Source organism: Zingiber officinale, chromosome 6B (genome assembly GCF_018446385.1).
Source record: "Zingiber officinale cultivar Zhangliang chromosome 6B, Zo_v1.1, whole genome shotgun sequence".
Lineage (NCBI taxonomy): Eukaryota > Viridiplantae > Streptophyta > Magnoliopsida > Zingiberales > Zingiberaceae > Zingiber > Zingiber officinale.
Window position 1 is genome coordinate 21,457,247 of NC_055996.1, and position 23,405 is coordinate 21,480,651.

Below are 23,405 nucleotides of genomic sequence, written 5' to 3' on the forward strand. Positions count from 1 at the left end.
CCTGCATGTGTTGCGTTGAGTGGTAACTATTGGGCTTGCTTGTAGCAGTCAAAAGAGAAGAGGAGAATGAGTAACATTAAATTTTAGGTCTAATATTTGATGAGATTGTCCAGAGGCTTGGTGCCTCGAGGATCGTGATTGTTGAGGCTTGGTGTGATGACAAGGGATGAGATGGACTCTGTAAGTATCGAGGATTTAAATCTCATACGTTTGAAATTATTCTCATTTAACTTGCGGGCTAAACCACATTGGGTCTAGCGGCTTGACTTCCACGCTAGGTCAATTTTTGTAATTTGTTTTGGTCAAATGAGAATAATTGTATATTCAATGTGAGACATAATCAAGAGAGTAAAAAAGTCTATCAAAATCAATTCAATCCTCACTTTTAATATGGTATATAAATACTCATCGTCAGGTAAGCGAAGAGAATGTTTTTTAAAAAATCAAAATCACAAGGATAAATATCCTTTAATATTTCTATTAAGTTCGAGATGATCTCACTCAGTTGTTGTTTAAATTATAAAAAATATATTTTTTTTGTTTTTTTAAAATAAAATTTATATTTTGAATATTTTTGAAGAAAATAAAAAGAAAATATTTATCACTGATTACCCTATTGAATAATAAATATATATATATTTTTACAAAAAGAATGTTCGTTTTGCATAAGAAATATATTTATAGTGAAATTATTGAAGCAAAAAAAACGCTAGAAATAGTCCAGGAAGAATCAAAAATCATCAGCACCCACCACGGCGTCGTCTTTCTCTCTCTTCTCTCTCTCTCTCTTTTCTTCTTGTTCCTTGTCAATTTATGTTATATTTGTCTTGCCGATAATCAAGGGTGGTTCTGTTCATTTGATTCCTTAATGTTCTATTTGGTCTAATGACCACGACTTCAAGTTTTTGTTCTCAAGAACCATATGATCTCGAATAGAAACGCTGATGGCAAGGTAAGGTTGCTCCATCACATCCTTTGCTGTCTCTCTACTTAGCTGCTTGGACTGATTAGGTAGCCTAGATTTTCAATCCCTTATTTTCGGGCAGATCATCGCCCAATTTATTGGTCACAGTTGACTTTGAAGCATAGCCTTGCTTATTATGTAAAAACAATGTTAATAGATCGATTCTGTATCTTTCCATCCACATTCCACTTGTACCTTCTTGATCCGTGCTTCAAGAAGTAACTGGAGTTACTTATAATACACACTTCTGTTTTGGCTGTTTGTATCTCCAAATTATGCTTCCAAGTTTTCCACAATTAGAAGTACAAATGGCCTGCAATCATGTCCAGATAGTTCAAAAATTCATTTTCATACCTTTGCTTATATTATCAAACCAGTTCCATTCTAATTCAATATAAAAGGAAATATTATGGGAAAAGAAACAAGACAATCAGTGTACTTGACCTGTTTTAATCACATAAGTCATGACATATATGGATCTGGAATTAATGTAATAGATTGTGAAATATGATCCTATATGGTCACGTAAAATTTGATGGCATTTTTGCAGAGGGGAGGTAGGACAAGCAGACCACTTACAATTTACAATTTGTAGCCATATGAAGAAGCTTTCTCTACTTCCAATTCCATGCCCTAATATTTTTTTTTTTCCTAGTGGACATATTTTGCAGTTTACCACTTAAACATTTGATGTTCCAGTGTCATTTGTCCTTTAATATTCTGGCAGATGAAGAAGTAGATAGCTCATAGCTGAAGTTTATTGCTGTTCACTTCGGTTTTATGTGAAGAGGCTTTCTAATGCTAATTAGGAATTTAATTTTTACAAAATTTGGAATTTGTAAAAGTTTAGTCCTTTTATAAGTGAATAAGTTGATTAAAGTAGTTTTCCATTGATAATTATCTTGCATAGTGAATAGGGATTAATTCCAAGTTTAATCAAATCCTTTTAGGTATAGGATTGTTTTTTTTTTTTGTTTGAATAACTTTGTTTGTTTGTATTTTTTTTTTGTTGGAATATTTTAAAAGAACCCCAATCCTAATGAAATTTATAGCAAAATTTGAGTTAAGAGCGTTCAATTTTGGTGTGGCATTAACTTTTCTACTTACAATCTGTTGTATTAATATTTAAATTTTTAAATCTTTCACAGTGGGCATATCTTTGTAGAAGACATTTTAGTGTGCTTTACATCTGCAGAATTTCAACATCTAAATTTCTCGTGTCATGAATTTAAAATTAAGTTGATTTCTTCTAGTGAATTTTTAAAGACAGTGGTGTTAGTCATATAAGTACAACATGGTCAGGTTGATTTGACAGAGGGACGATATCTGCTATCTGGAGCATCTGATGGATCAGCTGCCGTATATGATATCCAACAGGCTACTGAGTATGAGAAAGGATTGATTGCAAAACACAAAAGTCTATTTGTAGTTGACAAACAACATGGATACGGGCATAAGTTTGCTATTTCAACTGTCATTTGGTATCCTGTGGATACTGGACTGTTCGTCACTGGTTCTTTTGACCACTATGTCAAAGTTTGGGATACAAATATGGCTCAGGTATGTTCTTATTATTGATCAAGTTTCTCTTTTTATACATATTTAGTTAATCTTGCCCATCCAATGCTGGTTAGGTAGTCATGGATTTTAAGATGCCTGGAAAGGTTTATGGTACAGCAATGTCTTCAGTAGCTAAGGCACACATGCTTATTGCTGCCGGGAGTGCAGATGTTCAAGTTCGGCTGTGCGACATTGCTTCTGGGGCGTTCACTCATACATTGTCTGGACATCGTGGTAAGATATTTAACCCACAAGATTATTTTTTGAATATGCGTTTATGCATTTTGTATGCTTTGAATTTCTCAGTTTTTGCAACTTCTCATACATTGTAAGACCACCATCTTGTGATGATTTTCATGAGATTAATTTTTCGTTTTTTTTGTGTGTTTCTTTTTTGATGCATTCCTCAAAAATGTTTCAATCTTGAAATCTTGAATTGTATGTTGAAATTCTATTTATCATTAACTTGAACATAAAGCTGGAGAGCAGAAGGTCATCCCAAGGTATGAGCTCCTGCGGTGTTGCACACTCTCAATTGAACTCCCTGTTACCTGCAAACTGTAATTTATATATTTTTTTTCCATTTTGCAGTGACATAATGTTTTTGGCATTTTCTGTATTCCCCATTTCTAACAAGTATTGCAACACACAAAAGATAAATGTGGCAATCACATTGGTTTTGTACGACTCTTTGTTTTGCCATGTTGCTAGTGCATTGCCATTGTTAACACTCCCTGTATCCCTTTATTCCTTCCTGTGTACTGGTCTTGACATTTTCTATGTACCCTTCCCTAATAAGTATCCCAATACACATAAGATAAATGTGACAAACACATTGGTTTTGTATGACGCTTTGGTTTGCCATGTTTCTAGTAAATTGACATTGTTGATGTTCCATATACCCCCTTCTTCCTTCTCTGCATTTTTGTGAATGGCTTATTTATTTTGTCTTGTCTGTAATGTCAGGTGGAATTATGAATGTGGAATGGTCTACCAGTAGTGAGTGGATATTGATGACTGGTGGCAGTGATGGTGCAATACGTTTTTGGGATATCAGACGCGCAGGATGCTTCCGCATTTTAGATCAGTCACAGTCTCAGTTTGGGAGACGACCTCCATTTCCTGAAAGAACACCAACAGAAGTATGCTTTGCTCGACAGTCTTATCAAATCTTATGGTTTTTTCTGTCACATTATTATATGCATTATGACCTCTCAATATAAATTGAAAAAAGGTATCTGGACAACAAGATCAGATGCCAATGGAAAAATGAACTTTGTGCTTCATGTTCCATAACTTCATATAAGTTACATTTGGAAGGCCATTTAACATTTGTAATCTGGTGTGAATGATGTTCTAGCTCGTTTTTGGCCTATTTGCTTCCTTGCAATTTTAGTCTATTACTAGTAAGTCTTTTGTTTGCTTATAAACATGAGGTTTTATATGGAAATTCACCACAGGCTAAGAAATTTTATGATATAAGTAAACAATTGTCTTGGGAAAAACCTAAAGAAAGTCATCTGCAATTCATGATTATGCAATTGCCGTTTGAATCGTTTCTCTTTCAGTATCTACTCTGGTCTTGTTGTTTGTCAAATCTATTATTGGAATCTTACAAATTTTCACGTTTTCCTCTTCTAAGTTCACTTGATTCTTAGAATTAATTTCTCCTGTAATTAGTGTCTGTTCCTCATGTATCTTGTAAATTCCATACAATCATGCTCATAGCAAATGCAAAAGATGCCATTGCAGTTTGCATCACGCTTAGGGATAGTAGGACTGTGGCAGCATTTCCTACATATGTGTGATGCATATTGCATAGTTTTCATCCTTTTTCTACAATTTATTAACTTTCTAGCAAGTAGTGTAGTATTTTATGTTTTGTTCTGGAAATCCATGACTAAGCTTGATAAAATATATGTCTCTATTGTTCTTTTTGATCTTTGCCAGGTTGTTACTAGAACAGCTGCTGCTGGGTCATCTTCTGTAAATAAACTTATATCCAAGAAGAAGGCTACTCTTGGTAATGGGAAGAAGCAATCACAAGCTGTATGTAAACTTCAAAATCTAACAACCTCACATACGATGCATAGATCCCATCCGGGTACGGCGTCAAGTTACAGTCGTGCAACAGCCCATTTCGGTGCTGTGACTGGATTAAGAGCAACCAGAGATGGCCTGTATCTACTTAGCTCTGGTTAGTTTTGATTAACTCAATATTCCAATATATGACCTGAAGCAGATGACAGAAAGTATAGAACACAAACCTGTGTGTGTGTGTACATTTCAAATGTCTGTGTGCTGCTTATGCAGTCATGTTTTTAGTGGAACTCAAGTACTTATTCTGCAGGTTCAGACTCGCGGTTAAGGCTGTGGGATATTGAATCTGGCTGCAGCATCTCAGTCAATTTTGAAGCAATGCGCCTACAGACAAATAAAGCAATTCAGCTAGCTCTCAGCCAGGATTCATCTGCTGTATTTATTCCATCCATGTCAAATGTGAAGGTGCGCTGAAATTTTCTATTTTGCACCTTTGGTCTTTGAAGAGGATTTCTAATTTTTCCATAATTTTCTTGGTGATATTGATAGGTGTATGACGTGCTGTCTGGCTTGAACCTACAAACATTTTATGGTCATTACGATATGGTTAACTGTTGTTACTTCAATATGCAGGATCAGGTAACAGTGCTCTTAAATCTAGTCACTTTCACTATGCAACATTTTATTGGTTTCAAATACTGATCGTTTCTACAATATTTTTCCAAGCAGGAACTGTACACTGGGAGCAACGATCGGCATATTCTTGTTTGGTCTCCTCCGAGTTCTTCATTTAGTGACATGGTATTTCTTAGCTCGAACTCAACTCGTCTCTCCATTCAAACTAATTCAATGCATTCTTAGTGTCTGATACTTCTGAGATGAAGTCAGAAGTGGTCATGATTCTCTGGTCCCCAAAGCCCCAAAGGGAACATTGTTGTTTATTATACTCCTGAAACGAACTATCTTATATTTGTACAGGATGAAGAAGAAAGAAAGAGACTAAATTTGAAAGCAGATGAAGATAATTGGAGCCAGTAAAGAAAGATTTCATGGAAGTTTTCTGTAATCATGGGTTCCTATTCCTCTTTTCGTTCACTCGTGCTTATGTTCCCCTATGCTTCTCTATCCTTTGACATGGGGTGTACGTGAACAGGACTAGCTTGTAATAGTTGTAACAGACCTTGTATTATGTTTGGTTCATGAAAAGGAATGCTGAGTAGTGTAGGAAATGCTGTAAGGAACGAATAAATCAACACCTTGTCTTTTCAATAGTAAAATAATTATGTAAACAATAGATAATGATTTGTTGAATCAATTTGATCTGCTTGGCTTGCTCGGCTTATTAAAGTATTCAAGTAACTTGGCCCGCATGATGGAATTGTTTGGATGGAAATCAGTAAAAAAATTAATTATTAATAAAATTAGTTAAATAATTTTGTATTTCTTTAATTTCTCAATTAAAAGATTACAATTCAATTTAGTTAATTGATAAAATTAATTTAAATTAATTAATTTAATCATTACATTTTTTTTTTTAAAAATGCTCTAACAAAACTATAACGAGTTATTTCACTTTGGGAAAAAAATATCCATTCTAAATGATTAGCAAAGAGGTGAAACTTTCGCTTTGGTGACCTATATGTTTTTAAAAGGGGATAATTTATGAGGTTTTGCCGAGTAACATTAATGATAATCTTAATTAGTTTCATTGACTATCTTTGAGGTGATTGATTCGATCATATGAAAATTTCTCATCAGTCATCAGGATAAATCGGGAAGCCCCGGGGATGCCAAGCAACACTAGCACATATAGGAACGAGACAATCATGGAACATTTGCACCAGTTAAGAATCGAACCCAAGTTTATCTATAATAACACCACTATATAATCCACTTGCCTTAGCTTGTGGGGGTCATTCTAAATATTAAACTCATGGGTGGAAGATAAATTTATAATAAAAATTTTAGAATACTTTTTGAAATTTATCATAAACTTTTTAACAATCTTAAATCTATTAAAATTCATTTAAGTAGATAGAAATACATGATTTATTCAATTTTCTAATTTAACTCTATAAATAACTGTGGATATTCAAGATCAGTATATCATTCAATTTAGTTAAATTGATAAAATTAGTTTGAATTAATTATTTAATCATTATATATTTTTTTAAAATCTCTAAGAAGACTATGACTAATTATTTCATTTTGGGAAAAATAAATATTCATTCTAAATGATTAGCAAAAGGTGAAACTCTCGGCGTCTCATATTTTTTAAAATGAGCTAAATTATGGGGTTTTATCAAGTAACAATAGCACATGCAAAAATGAGATAATCGTGAATCATTCCACACCCGTTAGGAATCAATCCCAGGTTTATATATGGTGGTATCACTATATGAATCATTTTTGCTAACTCGTAGGGGGTCCATTCTAAATGATTAACGCACAAATGACAGATAAATTTATAATAAAAATTTTAAAACTTTTTCAAATTTATCATCAACTTTTTAATAATCATAATCTGTTCAATTTTCTGATTTACCTCTTTAAAAATAAAGGCCAATTATATGGGGTACCCGGAGTCCGCGTACGATTCAATTTAGTTAAATTGGTAAAATTAGTTTAAATAAAAAATCCATTCTAAATGATTAGCAAAAGGTGAAACTCTCATTTTGGTGCCCATATTTTTTAAAAGAGGATAAATTATGAGGGTTTTATCAAACAACAACAGTGCATATAAAGATGAGATAATTATAAAATACTTTATATCAATTAGGAATCAATCTCAGATTTATCACATGGTGATATCGTGGAAGTCATTCGAAATGATTATCGTATGAGTGGATGATAAATTTATAATAAAAAATTTAGGATACTTTTTGAAATTTATCATCAATTTTTTAACCATCTTAAATGTATTAATGTTGGATGAAGTCAAAGAAATACTTTATCATATGTTGATGTTCAATTTCTTAATTTAACTCTCTATAAATAACTGTGAGACTGATTGGATGGGGTATTTATTAAAGTTGAATATTTTAAAAGTTTTAAAAGAGAGCATGATGGTAAGAAAGCCATCATCTTACCATAAGTTTTTATTTTTAGTTTGCAAATCAACTTACACTAAGAAAATCGTACCTGCCCGTTTCACCAAACCGCTCGAACCGATTATGACATGAATATAACGTTTCATATGATAACGAGACGGTATATATCTGAAAACGGTGTGACACCGGGCAGGTGTTATAGCCGGTATCCGCTATGTAAAAGATGACCGGTTGCTTGCTACGGCAGTCCGAGTTCGACGGCTGTTTTTAACGGAGACTGCGCGAAAGGATCCAATCGCCGAGGCTCGTAAATTAGGGTTCACGAGGTTCGATCACTTCTTTCTCCTCCCTATTCTGTCTGATTGCATTCGATGTCTCTTGATTTTGATCCTGTTAGTGACAGGGAAACTATTGCGTCGATGATATTGGCCCCCCTCTGGATCGCAGTTTGAGATCCTTATCAGATCACGGTTCTGATCTATTTTCTAGTTTATGTTCCTTTTCTGGATCCATGGGCTGTTTGACTTGTACTTCCTTGGAATTTTTGTCCTGGAAGACTGTTTTGGGCGATTTTAGCAAAATTATTATTATTAATGTATTTTCTTCGTTCCTATTTCTGCTGTGATGTTGCCATCTTCAGTTGATTTCCATTGACAGTGCGCAGATCTGTATGTCGCGAGTTCTTGAGAATTCACAATTGCTGCTCCCTAATTGTTGGTTTTATTACTTGTGAAAGTTGAGATCTTGTCTTTTGTTTCTCATCTACAGGTGCGAAGATAGATTTTTTTGCCGATTAATTGGATAATTTTTCAAGAAACATGAGTCAGCCGCCATTAATTTATAGTTTTGTGGCTAAAGGGAGTGTTGTGCTTGCTGAATACACTCCCTTTTCGGGGAATTTCAGCACTATTGCTGTCCAATGCTTACAGAATTTGCCTCAAAATAATAAGAAATTCACCTTCTCATCTGATTGCCGCACATTCAACTTCCTGGTTGACAAAGAATTTGGTACAGTAACTGAAATTTTACTTCTGTACCATGTTGGATATTTTTTTTCATATACCTGCTTTTCTTTTGTGTAGTGTTCCTCGTGGTAGCTGATGAAGCAGCTGGAAGAAGTGTTCCATTTGTGTTTCTAGAACGTGTCAAGGATGATTTCATGCACCGCTATGGACAAAGTATCAGTGGTAACAACTCCCATCCACTCATTGATGAGGAAGATGCTGATTTGTTTGGGGACAGATTTAGCACTGCTTACAGTCTTGATAGGGAATTTGGGTATGTACACATTGTTGCACTTAAGCTTCCAGTTTATCAATTTCTTTGCCCTTGGTATAACATGAGATGATCTTCACAGGGTTGATTGGAATTTTCAGTTAAAAACATTTGCAACTAGAAATAGTGGGATTTTACAGTTTGTTAGTTTAGTTGTAGTTGTTTGGTTATACTTTAACATGTGACTGCTTTTTACAGTCCAAGGCTGAAGGAGCATATGGAGTATTGCATAAATCATCCAGAGGAAATGAGCAAACTTTCAAAGCTGAAAGCTCATATAACTGAGGTTAAAGGAATAATGATGGACAATATAGAAAAGGTATGCTGTTGCTGGCCCCGTTACTAACAACTTAGCAAGTTGTAATAGCACTCTGTAAACATAAGTTTACTGCTTTAAAATGTGGTGGTTTTATGGATTTAATGCTGAGTATTTGAGCATTACCATATGATGTGACTGATGCCAACATTTGTTGCATAATCATTTTCTGTTCTTTCAGGTGCGTTATTATACAGTAATTCAACTGTCTGCACAAATCCATGTTGTGCAAACAAATATCTTGATTTTTTCGATCGCATGATTATGACATGTAGTTTGAATTATTGTACTCATCATATCTGGGAGAATATTGAACACACATGAGAATTATATGAATATGAACAAGCTAGATAGTGGATATTATTGGATTGCATAGTTGGGAGCAGTGGTTTTAAAGGCACAAGGCGTGATTAAGCGCTGAGAGGTTGAAGAGCCTACGTCCAGGTGTGCACCTAAATATGAAGTACATGATTTATATGCATGTACAAGTATGTCAAATAACACTTAATATCATATTAATGGAACACACAAAATCACCCATTAATAAGTAAATCAATCTAAAAGAATTTCAGTCACATAATTTACACATATTTAATACTTAAGATTACCTAATAGAAAACTGTACCAATTTATAAATGCAATCACATAAATCAAAATCTCTTTAATGGTGTAACTATGCCCACATTATATCATATAACATTATTACTACAAGGCATCAATCTCACCATCAGCAAAATCAGTAGGATACTAACCATTTAAATTATGTAAAGGAGTATTTGTCATTCTTATCAGGAAAAAGATTAGAGGATTACCTTCTATTTTACTCTTCCTATAGTTCTTGATGAATCATTGAGGAAACATTAAATTGCAACTGCCTATCGGAGATATACATATAGAATGTCAAACAACAGATAGATTAAGGTAACAGATATTATTTAAATTACTGACAGAGCACTTTTTTTGCACCTAAGAAAACTCGGGACAAGATGTCCGATGAGCAAAACACGCACACACACTAAAAAAATGGACTTAACAAGCCATATATATATATACTTTAAGTTTAAGAATCACAAATAGAAACATTATGTTAAGATCAAATTTATGAACACTGGCTAATCTGTTTGGCAGCGAATGGAAAATTGTTTTGGATTTAGTAGAGCAGATAGTTTGTAAGCTATTGATGGATTTAATTATGCTAGTACGTGTTTCTTTTATAACAGTTGAGGAACTTTGCTTGACTAGTGGTTACCAAGCCTTGCTGAGTTTGTATAGTGTTTCTAGTTTGTCATTCTGCTTCAAGTTACACATTCATAAAATATGTTACAATTGTAAGCTGAGTGAAGCTTGATTCTGAGCAGGTTCTGGATCGAGGTGAAAAGATTGAATTTCTTGTAGACAAGACTGAAAACTTACAGCTTCAGGTACTGCCTTTTGCAGTTGATATGTTGCACACTTGAGAAATAAAAAGAAAAAGAAAGAGAAAGATTGACATCCTTTTTGTAATATTGCTTCCTCAGGCAGATAGTTTCCAGAGACAAGGCAGGCAACTCCGGCGAAAGATGTGGCTTCAGAACCTCAGATTTAAACTGATGGTGGCTGGTGTCATCCTTGCAATCATTCTCGTGTTGTGGTTGATGGCATGTGGAGGGTTTAAATGTTAATTCTGCAACTTGTTTAGTTTGCAGATTTGAAGAATTTGTTCACTGCCATTTGCATAGTCCTTCGGTCCTTGATCTTTTTGTCATCTTCCTGGTTATGAATCTTGTGTTCATTCTAAAATAGCAGGTGAGTTCTTGCCACTGGACTACCAATTTTCTGTTCTTTGCTCGTTGTTCTAAACAAACAATGACACCAGTTGCTTCTTTGTTTCTTGTTTTTGTTTGGCAAATGCTATCTTTAAATTTTAGATGTGTTGTTGCTTTTGATGCCCCACAAGTGATCATACCTGAGTATGTTGCTTCATAGAGGGGTTTCTTCCGATAGATCTAAGGTATTGTTAGTTATAGTAAAAGGTGATTACGTTCATCCCAAGTATCCCTTACAATATGTCCTCAGGTCATGTAAAGGAAGATAAATTACGGGATCAGTTTATCTAAGGTATTGTTAGTGATGCAAGAGATAGTGGTTTGGGTTCTATGAGCTGGATTCCTTCATCTGTATCAGAGGCGATTCAATTGACAATGATCCCCTATAAGAATGGATGTTTGTTGGATGCCATGACGTCAATTGACAACTTGTGTGTCAAAGGACTGAATTAAACCGTTGATATGGACATTTGCTAAAAAATCACATCAGACTTTTAAAAATAAGATTTATTACAATATTTAGTTTTTAAATATGTTTTTTAAAGTTTTTGAAGCGGTTGAATTCTATCGTTCCCACCTTATTTATATAATTAAAAGTCATGTTGAGTTGTTAATCAAAATTAAGATGAGTCAGACATGCAGTCCAAATGAGATTCGGATCTAATTGAACCAGTTAAATATACTTATCCTGAAGATTCTATCTCAGATCCTGATATTATTCATGTCTCGATCTCAATCGTTGATATCCTCTATATCTCAATCTCATATTTCGATATAATCCATGTTTTGGCTTTAGTCGTTGATATCATCCCTGTCTCGATTTGACTTTATTTATTTTCAAAGTCACTCAACATCAATTTCATTTCTTTATCTGTATTCAGATTGAGCTTATATCCTACATGGGGGACACATGAATAAGGAGGTAGTGTAATCACTTCCTCAATGAGACAGTTTCTCTATGAATATTTCAGAACATATCGCTTGGGCCGTCAAATCTGATTTTCTAGACGTTCTCCTTCAAACACGTTGCTATCTAATCTGATTCCCTCACTCACTATTCACTCACACACGAGGATGATGAAGAGGACGATAAATGTCTTCCTTATATGTTAGTCACTATTCCAAATGTTAGTAGTCATCCGTGATTTACCTCCTTCGTGTTGATCCTGAGACGGATTGACGGAAGTACTAGGAGCAAACATATTCATCTATTATCATGATGAGGGTGATGAAAAGGACGCAGGAGAGTCTCCCTCTAATATAATGTAAGAGCAAAGGATTGGGAACTCTCCTGAGGACTCCACCGGATTCTTCTTCCTCCTCTTCTCGCATAATACTTAAGCACTCTCTAATTTGAGTGTCGGATCTCTCCAACGTTTGGATTATGTTTCGGATACTTCTCATCCTCCTCACGAGGACCTCTAGAGAGAGCACGTTCGACCGGTGACGCCATCATATATTTGACCGCAAGCGCCGCAAAAAGCCTTTGCTTCTTCTGCTTCTTCTTCTTCCATGCTCCATTTCAGATGCTCTACTACCTTCTCCTTCCTCGCCTGCCGTCAAGCCGAAGAAAGGTGCCTCCTTTCTTCTTCCTTCTCCTCCTGCGGCGCCGCCGTTGACTCCTTTTTCGCTTCCCACTTCTCCTCTCCCACCCCTACCCCCACCGCCCTCGACCCGAGATCCTTCGTCTCCGCCCTCGTCCGATGCCGATATGTGGACGACATCAGAAGGGTCCACGCTATCGCCACCACCACCGGCATGATGCGCAACCTCGGCGTCGCCAACAAGCACATCTACATCTACGCCCAGCACTTTGCGCTTGCCGAAGCCTACGCGCTCTTCCTCCGGATGGGGGAGCGAGACAACGTGTCTTGGAGTGTCGTCATCGGAGCCTTCGCTAAGGTAGGAGATTACGCTAGCTGCTTCGGTACATTTCGGGATTTCGTCCGCTCCGGCTCCAGAATCGATAACTTCACTCTGCCTTTCGTTTTAAGGGCGTGCCGGGATACGATGTCTCTCCGACTCGGCGTCGAGGTCCACAACCTGGTTTTCAAGGCCGGCCTTCATTCCGATCTCTTCGTCTCGGCGGCTCTGGTCGATATGTACGCTAGATGCGGCGACGTTGAGAACGCACGAAAAGTGTTCGATAAAATGGTTAAGAGAGACATGGTATCCTGGACAGTCATGATATCTGGTTATGCTGACTGCGGTAATCCTGAGGAATCCCTGATATTGTTTGATCGGATGATGGAAGAAGGCGTTGCGCCGGATAAGATCACAACAGTAACTGTGGTCTTTGCTTGTGCAAAGCTAGGGGTGATGCACAATGCCAAGATGATTCATGATTACATATCGAACCACAAGTTTTCGGTGGATCTAATATTAGGAACCGCAATGATAGACATGTATGCAAAGTGTGGCAGTGTGGATGCTGCCAGAGAGATCTTTGACGGTATGAGAGACAAGAATGTCATTACCTGGAGCACGATGATCTCTGCGTATGGAATTCACGGTCGTGGCAGAGAAGCGCTTGAGTTGTTTCCCCTGATGTTGCAGAGTGGAATTCAGCCAAATCGGATTACATGTGTTTCCATCTTGTCAGCTTGTAGCCATGCAGGTTTAGTCGATGAGGGTCTGCGGCTTTTCCATTCGATGGAGAAGGAATACTTTATCTATCCTGATGTGAAGCACTATACGTGCGTGGTAGATCTACTTGGCCGAGCAGGAAAGCTGAAAGAGGCACTCGAGCTGTCAGAGAAGATGACTGTCGAAAAAGATGAAGGCTTTTGGGGTGCATTACTGGGAGCTTGTAGGATCCATGGTACTACACATTTTGCAGAAAGGGCTGCAAAAAGTCTTCTCGAGTTGAATCCAAGGATTCCGAGCTATTACGTTTTGCTCTCGAATATATATGCCAATGCCGGGAGGTGGGATGATGTGGCCAAGGTTAGGGAGTTGATGGCCAACAAGGGTCTGAGGAAGACCCCTGGTTGGACACTGATTGAGATCGACAAGAAGACGCATCGCTTCAGAGTGGGGGACAAATCCAATCCACTATCAAAGGAGATATACAAGACACTGAAAGTGTTGATTGAGAAGTTGGAGTTGGCTGGCTATGTTCCTGATACAAACTTTGTGCTTCATGACATAGACGAGGAACTTAAAGCAGGAATCTTGTCCACCCACAGTGAGAAATTGGCCATTGCATATGGTATCATTGCTACACCGGGTGGCACAACGCTAAGGATATCTAAGAACCTCAGAGTCTGTGGAGATTGTCATAACTTTACGAAGCTGGCATCGGCAGTCACTCAGAGGGAGATCATAGTTCGAGATGCAAACAGGTTTCACCACTTCAGAGAAGGATCTTGTTCTTGTGGAGACTACTGGTGATCAACTAAATCTCTGCTCTGTTTGTAACTTTACTCAGAGGGAGGTGCATCAACTAGATCTTGTCTGATGTCTAATATTTGAAAAAAGGTAAAAAAATGTTATATTAATATATCAATCTCATGTTTAGAATGATCGTGTAACCTATTCAATTCGACCAATTAAGTTTATGATGATGAAGTTATAATGACTTCAGATATAAACATGCATTTTTATATAAAACAAATAAATGAAGATCATAAACAAACTTCTTCCAGTGTTCAAGCAAAAAGCTGTGTCATTATGGCCAACTGTACATTGACACAGCTAGAGAAGCAGATGAAGTTCTATTGTGGGTTTTTGTACTGACTAGTGATTGATTTCTTCTTCACTTTCTTATTCTTGTGAATCCATGATCATGGAGTCCGGCAGGAGAAGGTTGATCCAATGCCAAGATTGCAAATGATATGCGAACAATCCTGTAATGGCCAGAATAAACCCAACTTTGCATATTCAACAACTTTGCCAGTTATTCTGTAATGGCCAGAATAAAGATCAGAAAGTTAATTTGTTGTTATATGCCATTAATCAAATGCCAAAAAGAAAATATATATATATATATAAAATAAATGAAAAAGGATAGTTGCACCCAACTTTGCATTCATAAAAAGGTTGGGTTGCGTCCCTAATTTAAAGTAGACGACCACTAGTTGCAGTACCATAAGCTTCAATGATTCAAATGCTTATACAAGCTAAAAATTTCAACAATCCTCCTATACAGAGTTAAATGTGGAGAAACAAATGGCTTGAATCGCCTAGAGGGGCTTGTGATTAGTAAGTACTATTTCACAAGAACATTCTCATAAACCAACTCCGAATTTGTAGTACAAATATTACAAAACGCAACAAAAGGGAGAAATTATCGCTTTGTTCTCTGAAATCTCTCGAGCAATATCTTGGGAACTCATTGCTGTTTGAGTGGATGCTGATGTAATGAACTAGTTTAATGCAGCTTCCCCCTCGGATCCGCCATGCTTTCTCTTGCCATCGGTATGTCTAGATCGCCTTGGTGCCATCTCATCCTCGCTCTCGCTCTCATCATTTTGGAAACTTCTCCCTGCAGTGTATTTGTCATCAGAAGCCTTATCGCCACCTTGCCAATACCCTGCATCATCATCTACTCCACTGGGAGTTCCAACCATCTCCTGGCCCCTGTTGCCCTGATCAGATCCACTCTCATATCTATCATTGGCTGGTCTCCTGTGGTCCCTCTTTGCAGCTCGGTTATTCGACAAAGGAGGATGTAGAAAAGGTGGAACTCCCACAGGACGATTAGCTCGACCAATCCCACCCATTGGCATGCCGCCCATAAATGGTGGTCGACCAGGACCCATCATCATTCCTAGGTTGCCCATTGGGAAAACTGCCCCTGGCTGCAGGGGTCTGCCAGGGAAGACCATGCCTCCTGAAAAATCACCAGCAAACCGAGGGCCTCCGAATGGTGGGAAAATACGAGGACCATACATGTCTGGTGTAGAGAAGCCATCACCGAAACCAAATCCATCAGCCCCCATCATCATTGGAGGGAAACCTCGTACGCCAAGCATAGGCCTTCCTCCGCGTACAAATGGAATCTGTGGCTGCCACATCATCCCTCTTCCTCTTCCTCTCCCTTGTGTAGCTTGGTTGCTGTTATCATCTTCTTCCTCACTTTCGTCCTCTTCCTCCTCCTCATTGTCCTCGAAGAGGACGATGTCAGGATTTTCTCTTGCCTCCTCGATGCCAACTCCCTTGGCCTTTTCCTCTTCCCGCTTGGACTCTGCAGCCGCCAGCATTGCCTGGACAATTCACCATCCAACATTAAATCACAAACTTGCAAAGAAAAACTAACCAGACAATTGATTTTCCATCCTCAAATAGGAATAACCCACATGTTAAAAATGATGCCAATGCAACATGAGCTATTTGCTAGGTTAGGAAAAATTCAAATGGAACGGTTGAAAAACAGCCATATAGACAAGAATATATAAGATTACAAAATAGACTAGGTGTTAAAATGCTATACTGTGTATGCCAAATTGCTATTGTTAATCCTATATGAAGTCAGGAAGAAAATTCTGGAAGCATAAGCTTATTCAGGTTTAAAGTCGTTAAGAAAAATATGGGCATAGAAAATCAGCGTGTGGCTTAATGATTTTGATTGCAATGGCTAGAGTATAGCAAACCAGCTTGAGAGATTCAAATTCACAGTATCATACATGCTATTTTTAACTTCTGCAAATCTTCTTAATGATATCCATGTGATGTTTTTTTTAAAATTAGCTTTGATTTACACAACAATCACCTTTAATATGCAATTCTCAGAATTTGTATAATTCCAAAGTCAAGATTATGAACTGAAACTTGAAGCATCCTCAAAAACTATGAAGTTACTTAGCAACTTCTTCTCTTGTCAAATTCAAAGTAGAATGGTTCATAGGATTATTCTAGAATTGAAAGCAGAATTGAATGTATGAAAACAAGAAGTTAGCAACTTCTTCTCATCCAATAGAATTGAAAACAGAGCTTAGGGTTTTTAGTGATGATGGCCAACTATCAGGTCACAGAAGATTGATGATGAGACAGAAGATTAACTTGAATTTATGAAAAAGCATGATATGTGTAAATCAAACTAGGCCTACGCTGAATGTGAATCTACAGCAATAATGATTTAGAGTGGAAAATTTGCTGAAAAGAATAACAGCGCACCATCAGTTCACTATCAGGCTCCAGATAAAGCAGCGAGGCCAACTGGTCTCCAATAAAAGGTTCCAGCTCTTGGCAGTCCCGACTAATCTGCAATCATGTGAGAAGTCAAAAGTTTTAATTTTAATTTTAGTAACATACATTTGTTTAAGATAAATTATTCAAAACCATAAAATGCCTCTTTAACAGTACAAGAATGAGAAGACGCAATGTTCATCCTATTTGAGCTAAGGATAAATAGATCATTTCCCACTATTAAGTATAAACATTACTCTTAATTTTAGTGTCATCTCAAAAAATGTGGAATTTTATATACTATGTGCTTCTAGTTCTTGGCATTTAGTTAATGAAGAACGTAGTAGCATACTCCACTCCAAAAATTGGACTACAAACCCTGGATGTGTTATTTGTTTAAGATAACACATCCATTTGTCTCATTATCGGAAACTAACACCTTAAGTTTCATTAAGAATAGATTACAAATAGCAACTAAGGAAAATTCACAAATGTTGTGTTTTAGAAAGGGACTGCATCACATATTCAATATGCTGTCCCTTTAGGCAGTTCGAGGCAGCACAGAGGCAGCCTAGGCAAGCGATCTACATGGTGAAAAAAAAAAATTGTTAGGTTTATTTGATGATTAAGAAATTAAAGAGAAACTGGAGACCCTAAAAATAGGCAGTTCCAGCTTCTTTTATTTGATGAAACCCTAAATTAAGCTTTTAATGCGGTAGCACATAACTTCTAAGTGCTAATGTTTTGCAAGTGATGAACATTTTACATATAATGTTATATTGTCATACTATAAAATTTTACTTATAAATATGAACTATTTTATATTGTTATACTATTTGTTATACATTATCCTTGACATAAAATTTTTCTATTTGGAATTTTGAAGCTGATGGAATGATATATATATATAGATTTCTTCTAATCATTTTGTTAATATAATTCTTTTAAAATATTTTTCAAAATACTAACAACATATCCCCTTGCATAAAGCATATGCAATACGCAGTGAGTTAATCGCCAACTTAAAATTCCTTTTAAAAATTTGGATTACCTATCAACTTTCAAAATATAAACAAATGCATTCAACATAGAAGAGCAGCTACAGGAAAGTAACATCTAGCTAAAAAGATGAAAAGCGAGAGCAGATAGATATTCCGAGAGGAATAAGCCCTTCAGATAAGCATGAAGGAAACAATGGATACCATTTTGCTGCCCATAGTGATAACATTCCCTTCCAAATAAAAACCATAACTTGCAAATTTTGGCAACATTGATAATGGATATATGATAACCTGAATCGTAGGCAATGAAGTCATTCACATCTTAATATTGATATTTGTATGATATAGATTAACATGGGTCTAACCTGAAAGCGACACTAAGGTTTAAATGCATCAACATCAGGTGATTCAGGTCCATTTCAACTTATGGCACCACAACTATTTCTATTAATATTCATACATGATCACCAAGAGTGTCAATGTCCAACATAAGTATCAGTATCAAAGCATTGGGAATCTGACATGCGTACAGAGGAATTGAGACCCCAGAAATTACTAGAGGAAATTGTCATACCTTCACCGGGAGGTTGTCATTATATGGATTCCTGAGATGATGAGTTTTATTGAAGGACAATTCACATAGCTGCAACATGAAATGGACTTTTGAGGGCACATTAACTTGGTATAAAACAAAGGGCATAACAAATAATTAATTGGATAGATAAGATTAGTAATATATATATATATATATATATATATATATATATATAAAGCATCATTTTCTGCAATTTTAAAAATTTTAGAAACAGATACAAAGTGACTTGGGAATGTATAGCAACTCTAATATTCGGCACTAAATCAACTACATTACCCAAGTCAACGATGCTCATTATATGATAAAAAAAGGATGCAATAAGATTAATTACAATAAACTGGAGACCTGTTTGTTGCTGTTGTGCTGGCATGAGTATGCAACAAATATTCTGTCAGATCTTCAGTAAGATACTTGGCAGTTAAAGGTAGATCACTGTTAAAATTGGTTAAAGTAAATACCATAAACCATGATGCTGAATCAGTTTCGGTGGATAAGATGTGGGTTTGGCTTTCAGATTGTTTGTGGTGCTCAGGCACTTAGACTTTCAATCTAGTCGAGCTTCCATAATACTCTGATTACCCACTTAGTTTCCTCTTATGTATCAAATCCTTTAAAAAGGATTAGTTATTACCCACATTGGGACCTACTTTCTGCATACATAGTGCTTAATTTATAAATTGGGCAATTTGTATGCTGATTGTCTAAATGACTGTCACAAAACCAAGAACACTTGCTTATGTACAGATACAATTATCACATCCAACATCTTTTTCACAGATAACAAACAAACAAGAATATCCCAGTACAAAAATTGTTAACAGGTGGAAACACACTTGAGTTTGTATTTGACAGAATGGGAGGAAATTTAGCAAAGTCAATAGGGAAAAGAAACATTAATTGACAAAAGAGTGAGAAGAAATAACACCAGAGGAATGAGCAAGAAAAGAAAGCTATAGTACCAAATGATCTCAAATCATTCATACCTTTAGCCATTTAAGTGAAAAGTTTCGGCCATAATGTGCAGTTCCATGAGAATATTTCCAATTCCCTCCACCAATATAACCACCAATCCTAGAAGTCATCTTAGCACATCCCTAAGAAAATCATTGACACACATTCTATGTTTCAGCCAGAACCTATTGAATAATGCAAAGCATGGTAAGAAATTGACTAGGTGTCCATTTACATTTAATGACACAAGTTAAAGGTGTACATGATGGATGGAAAGTAAATTTCAAAATGGCGAACTGCAATACCTGAAAATGGCGAGTTTTATTGATTGAAAATATCAAAATAACATTTTCTGTAGATTCAAATGCCTCATTAAGTTTAGCCTCATTACTTCTTTGAGTTGCCCAAACACCCTGCTGAACAGATATTTCCAGATTCTCTCGATTGCAACTTTTGACAATAAAATACCTAGTTTTAAATAACAAATAATCAGTATACCATTTTTGTGCTAGTAAAATTCATCCCAGGCATAACAATGTATGAACAATGCAAAATAGAAGATGAGATCTATATGGAAGGCATTTTAACAACAAAAGAAAAATAGAAATGAAAAGAAAGCAGAGAAGTGCATCCACTTGATAACCTTAACTCTGAAAACAAAAAGATGTTTACAGAGTTTATTATGTCATAAAACCAATTTGGTCTTTGTCACATTTAACTAAACCTAGGAATCAACATGACAATAAAGTTTTTTTAAAAAAACAAGTTCTAGGTTGCTGCACATCACGGAGGGACTGTGTCCAAATTTCATCTAGTCAAAAACAAAAAATGTTGAAGAACCGGTCTAATTAATTCCATAAAATCGTGAATAATCTGGTTCCAATCCTTATAATACAATATCATGACTCAATTGTTTTGGGTAAAGCAAGATGCCAACTCAACTCAACCATTTTATATGTACTTCATTCGTGAGCATCTAGTTTTTCATCTTAAACATGACTAAATATAAATGTTTAAATAAGATGGAAAGAAATGAAGTTCCACAGATAGCAGCTACTTTGGTGCACCACAAAGCCAACTTAAAATGATAAAACAACTCACAAAATTCTTTAAAGAGGTACAAATAACCAAGTAAATATTCAGATCTATCACTGACAATGCAAACCGAAAAAGACATAAAATCACTAAAACATATTATGAAGATCAATAAATATGAACTCTTGTCTACTTCTACACTTCGTAAAGATGATTGAAGTGCATTGCACACCAATACACCACATTCGTAGATTAATTCTGCTTTCCTCATAATATTGCTTGTTATACGGTCAGCAAAGCGAGCAGGAATAATAAACAGTAAGCTATAATCAACATACTAACAAAGTATATATGAGAAATTCCAATGAACAATTCTCAATGACAATATTAAGTAAAAATATAAGTTGACAAAGTATATAAGTCCAAAGTGATGTTAATACTGTAAGCCTCTTAATACGAAATACAACTTCCTCAGAACATTTGAAAAACATATCACTGTTATATACTACAAATTTTCACAACGCAGACAAATCTAGAAACTCCAGACACACCTAGATTGTCCCTGAGGGAGTAGAGATGCAGTTCTAATAGGTTGATTTGACAAGCCATTCGAAGTACCCGGGGCTTGATTCTCTGTTGCTGCTGCTGGGGGCGGAGGTGGTGGCTGCTGCTGTTGCTGCTGCTGCTGCTGTTCCTGTTGCTGCTGAGGCTGTTGTACCAGGGATTCCGGTGCCTTTGCATCTGACGATTCCAGTGGAATCAGTTTAACCGTTGCATTAGCTAACCCACTAGCAGATGACAAGTGATTCTTATCTGGCTGTTGGTTATAATTGTTGCTCCTGTGCTGATAAAATCTGTTTGAAGAAGATCCATAACCAAAAGAACTCAGATGTTGTATCTTCTGGAAGACCTCTTCAATGGGAGGCGGTGGACCAGGCATCTTTAAATGTCGGTATCGACAATCAGGTCCATTGGGGCAGAAACCAAGTTTATACCTACAAAATAAAAATGAAAATGTAAAAGTTTAAGTTAAATCATCAATAGAACTAGTTGATCCCAGTCTAAATAAATTGGAAGGCAGCAGAGAAACATTGCTCATCTCACTAAGATGTTTTGTGTCCATGGTAGAATGCATAATCGACAAACATAAATGAAATTTTATCATCCAAAACATCAATAATAATTAGTGGAAATTTTATTTTCTTTCATAAACAAACAAATCTGCGTAAATAAAGCGGAAACATGAATATTGTGAAAAAAGTACTTTCTCTTATTACCCTTTTTCTTTTCCCTCTTGTATAGTTCATTCTACTGTCTTCCCTGAAACAAAAATTGCAAAAAGATATTCCCATTTTTTTCATTTCTAAAGTAGATTTAACTTCCATATGGATACTCAAGAGAACTAATGAAAACAATATAGAGAAAAGAAGAATTTGTACTTGAAAACAAGAATCCAGGTGCTGTAATAAACTATGTTACAGGGCCCAAAGAAATGAAGTCTTCGAAATACCAAAGATTTGCAAGGGACAAGAGTCTCTTAACAATAAACAATAGGAACTCCAAATCAAAGTATCAGACGAACAACAAGAAAGCCTCAGAAGTTATCAGCAAACCAATTTGGCAGAAGCCAAAATACTGCCGACAAGATCAAAGTAAACAGTTTGGTGTTATTGATACCTACATATTACACTCCTTGATGTCTTCATTCGTGTGCTTGTAAACGCAGTCCTGCTCGCGACACTCCCCGTAAAGGCGGAAGAAGCGGCATACCGGCATCCGCTCCTTGTCGTACTGGTGCAGGAATCCACACGCCTCTCCCTTCATACACAAGCCACGGAGCCAGTGCCGGCAGACAGTCTGCCGGAAGCTCCGCCTCCCGTGCCCATTTCCAGCTGCGCCACCGATCTGATCGGCCGGTCCGATAGGCGGAGCGACTCCCGCGTTTGCAGCGGCGGCGGTAGGATCTGGTGTCGTCAGATGTCCAGCGGCCGCCGCCGGAGCGACGGAGGCAGGAGCGGCAGAGTCAAGACCGCCCTCAAAGTCGAAGCTGAGGGCTCCATCGGTATCGTCCATCGAGCTCCTCGAGTAGGGTTCTGGTGGCGTATCTTGAAGCTAGGGTTAGGTTTTAAACCTCCATTGTCGAGACGACGAGAAAACAAATAATGCGCGCCAATATTCGACACCCACTTGTATACCTTATCGGTAATTGCTCTACGGCCGCGTGATAAACTTTTATAGGCAGGCGAAAATATTTAACGATCGCGCCATACAATTTATTTATGTGTAAACATTTTTTTTTAAAATGCCCCTTATTCATATTATCAATAAAAGGATATGTATATTTTTTTTTTTCAAATCCCACTTTACTAGTGTAAAATATATTTATAATTTATGTATTTATAGATATCACTTTTTTACTCTAATAAAATTATATTTTTTTATCATAAAAAATGTATAATTTTTATTAATATTAAAATAATATTATATATATTTTTATCAAAAAAAAATAGCAGTTGACTTAAATTTTCCTTTTTAATTCAATTCAAAATTATATGTAGTGAATTATTATATTATTTTTTTTTATCAATTTTATGAAAATTATTTAAATTTAATAAAAATAATTGTACTTAAATTAATCAAGACTGTAGCAGTTTTAAATAACTTATAATGGCTATGTAATTATA

The 23,405-nt window shown here is 36.3% G+C and overlaps 4 protein-coding genes across 8 annotated transcripts; 3 read left to right on the forward strand and 1 right to left on the reverse strand.

Annotated features, from left to right (window-relative positions):
• Positions 1 to 822: 822 nt before the first annotated feature.
• Positions 823 to 5,906, forward strand: LOC121992219 (WD repeat-containing protein ATCSA-1-like). Of its 2 annotated transcripts, none has more exons than XM_042546430.1 (8): positions 823 to 2,524; positions 2,599 to 2,758; positions 3,491 to 3,666; positions 4,475 to 4,721; positions 4,875 to 5,029; positions 5,114 to 5,203; positions 5,294 to 5,365; positions 5,543 to 5,906. In XM_042546430.1, the coding sequence occupies exons 1-8, from the start codon at positions 2,516 to 2,518 to the stop codon at positions 5,600 to 5,602; spliced, it is 969 nt and encodes a 322-aa protein (XP_042402364.1). In that variant the 5' UTR covers positions 823 to 2,515; the 3' UTR covers positions 5,603 to 5,906. The 2 variants fall into 2 exon arrangements, with proteins under 2 accessions (XP_042402364.1, XP_042402365.1); XM_042546431.1 differs by having other exon boundaries at positions 2,393 to 2,524; positions 2,603 to 2,758.
• A 1,884-nt stretch (positions 5,907 to 7,790) lies between these two features.
• On the forward strand, positions 7,791 to 11,073 carry LOC121992221 (vesicle-associated membrane protein 727-like). 4 transcript variants are annotated; one of them, XM_042546435.1, is made up of 7 exons: positions 7,791 to 7,940; positions 8,018 to 8,084; positions 8,383 to 8,622; positions 8,697 to 8,892; positions 9,088 to 9,208; positions 10,564 to 10,626; positions 10,723 to 11,073. In XM_042546435.1, the coding sequence occupies exons 3-7, from the start codon at positions 8,433 to 8,435 to the stop codon at positions 10,864 to 10,866; spliced, it is 714 nt and encodes a 237-aa protein (XP_042402369.1). In that variant the 5' UTR covers positions 7,791 to 7,940; positions 8,018 to 8,084; positions 8,383 to 8,432; the 3' UTR covers positions 10,867 to 11,073. The 4 variants fall into 4 exon arrangements, with proteins under 4 accessions (XP_042402369.1, XP_042402367.1, XP_042402366.1 ...); XM_042546432.1 differs by having other exon boundaries at positions 7,816 to 7,940; positions 8,012 to 8,084; XM_042546433.1 differs by lacking the exon at positions 8,018 to 8,084 and having other exon boundaries at positions 7,793 to 7,940.
• A 1,191-nt stretch (positions 11,074 to 12,264) lies between these two features.
• On the forward strand, positions 12,265 to 14,627 carry LOC121992218 (pentatricopeptide repeat-containing protein At4g21065-like). The gene has a single exon (XM_042546429.1). The coding sequence runs from the start codon at positions 12,523 to 12,525 to the stop codon at positions 14,401 to 14,403; it is 1,881 nt and encodes a 626-aa protein (XP_042402363.1). The 5' UTR covers positions 12,265 to 12,522; the 3' UTR covers positions 14,404 to 14,627.
• A 462-nt stretch (positions 14,628 to 15,089) lies between these two features.
• On the reverse strand, positions 15,090 to 22,831 carry LOC121992217 (zinc finger CCCH domain-containing protein 45-like). The gene is made up of 7 exons (XM_042546428.1): positions 22,403 to 22,831; positions 21,273 to 21,716; positions 19,992 to 20,154; positions 19,719 to 19,829; positions 18,715 to 18,783; positions 17,128 to 17,214; positions 15,090 to 16,217 (listed from the first exon to the last, which is right to left on the reverse strand). Exons 1-7 carry the CDS (start codon positions 22,792 to 22,794, stop codon positions 15,378 to 15,380), a joined length of 2,106 nt encoding a protein of 701 aa, XP_042402362.1. The 5' UTR covers positions 22,795 to 22,831; the 3' UTR covers positions 15,090 to 15,377.
• Between the last annotated feature and the right edge of the window lie 574 nt (positions 22,832 to 23,405).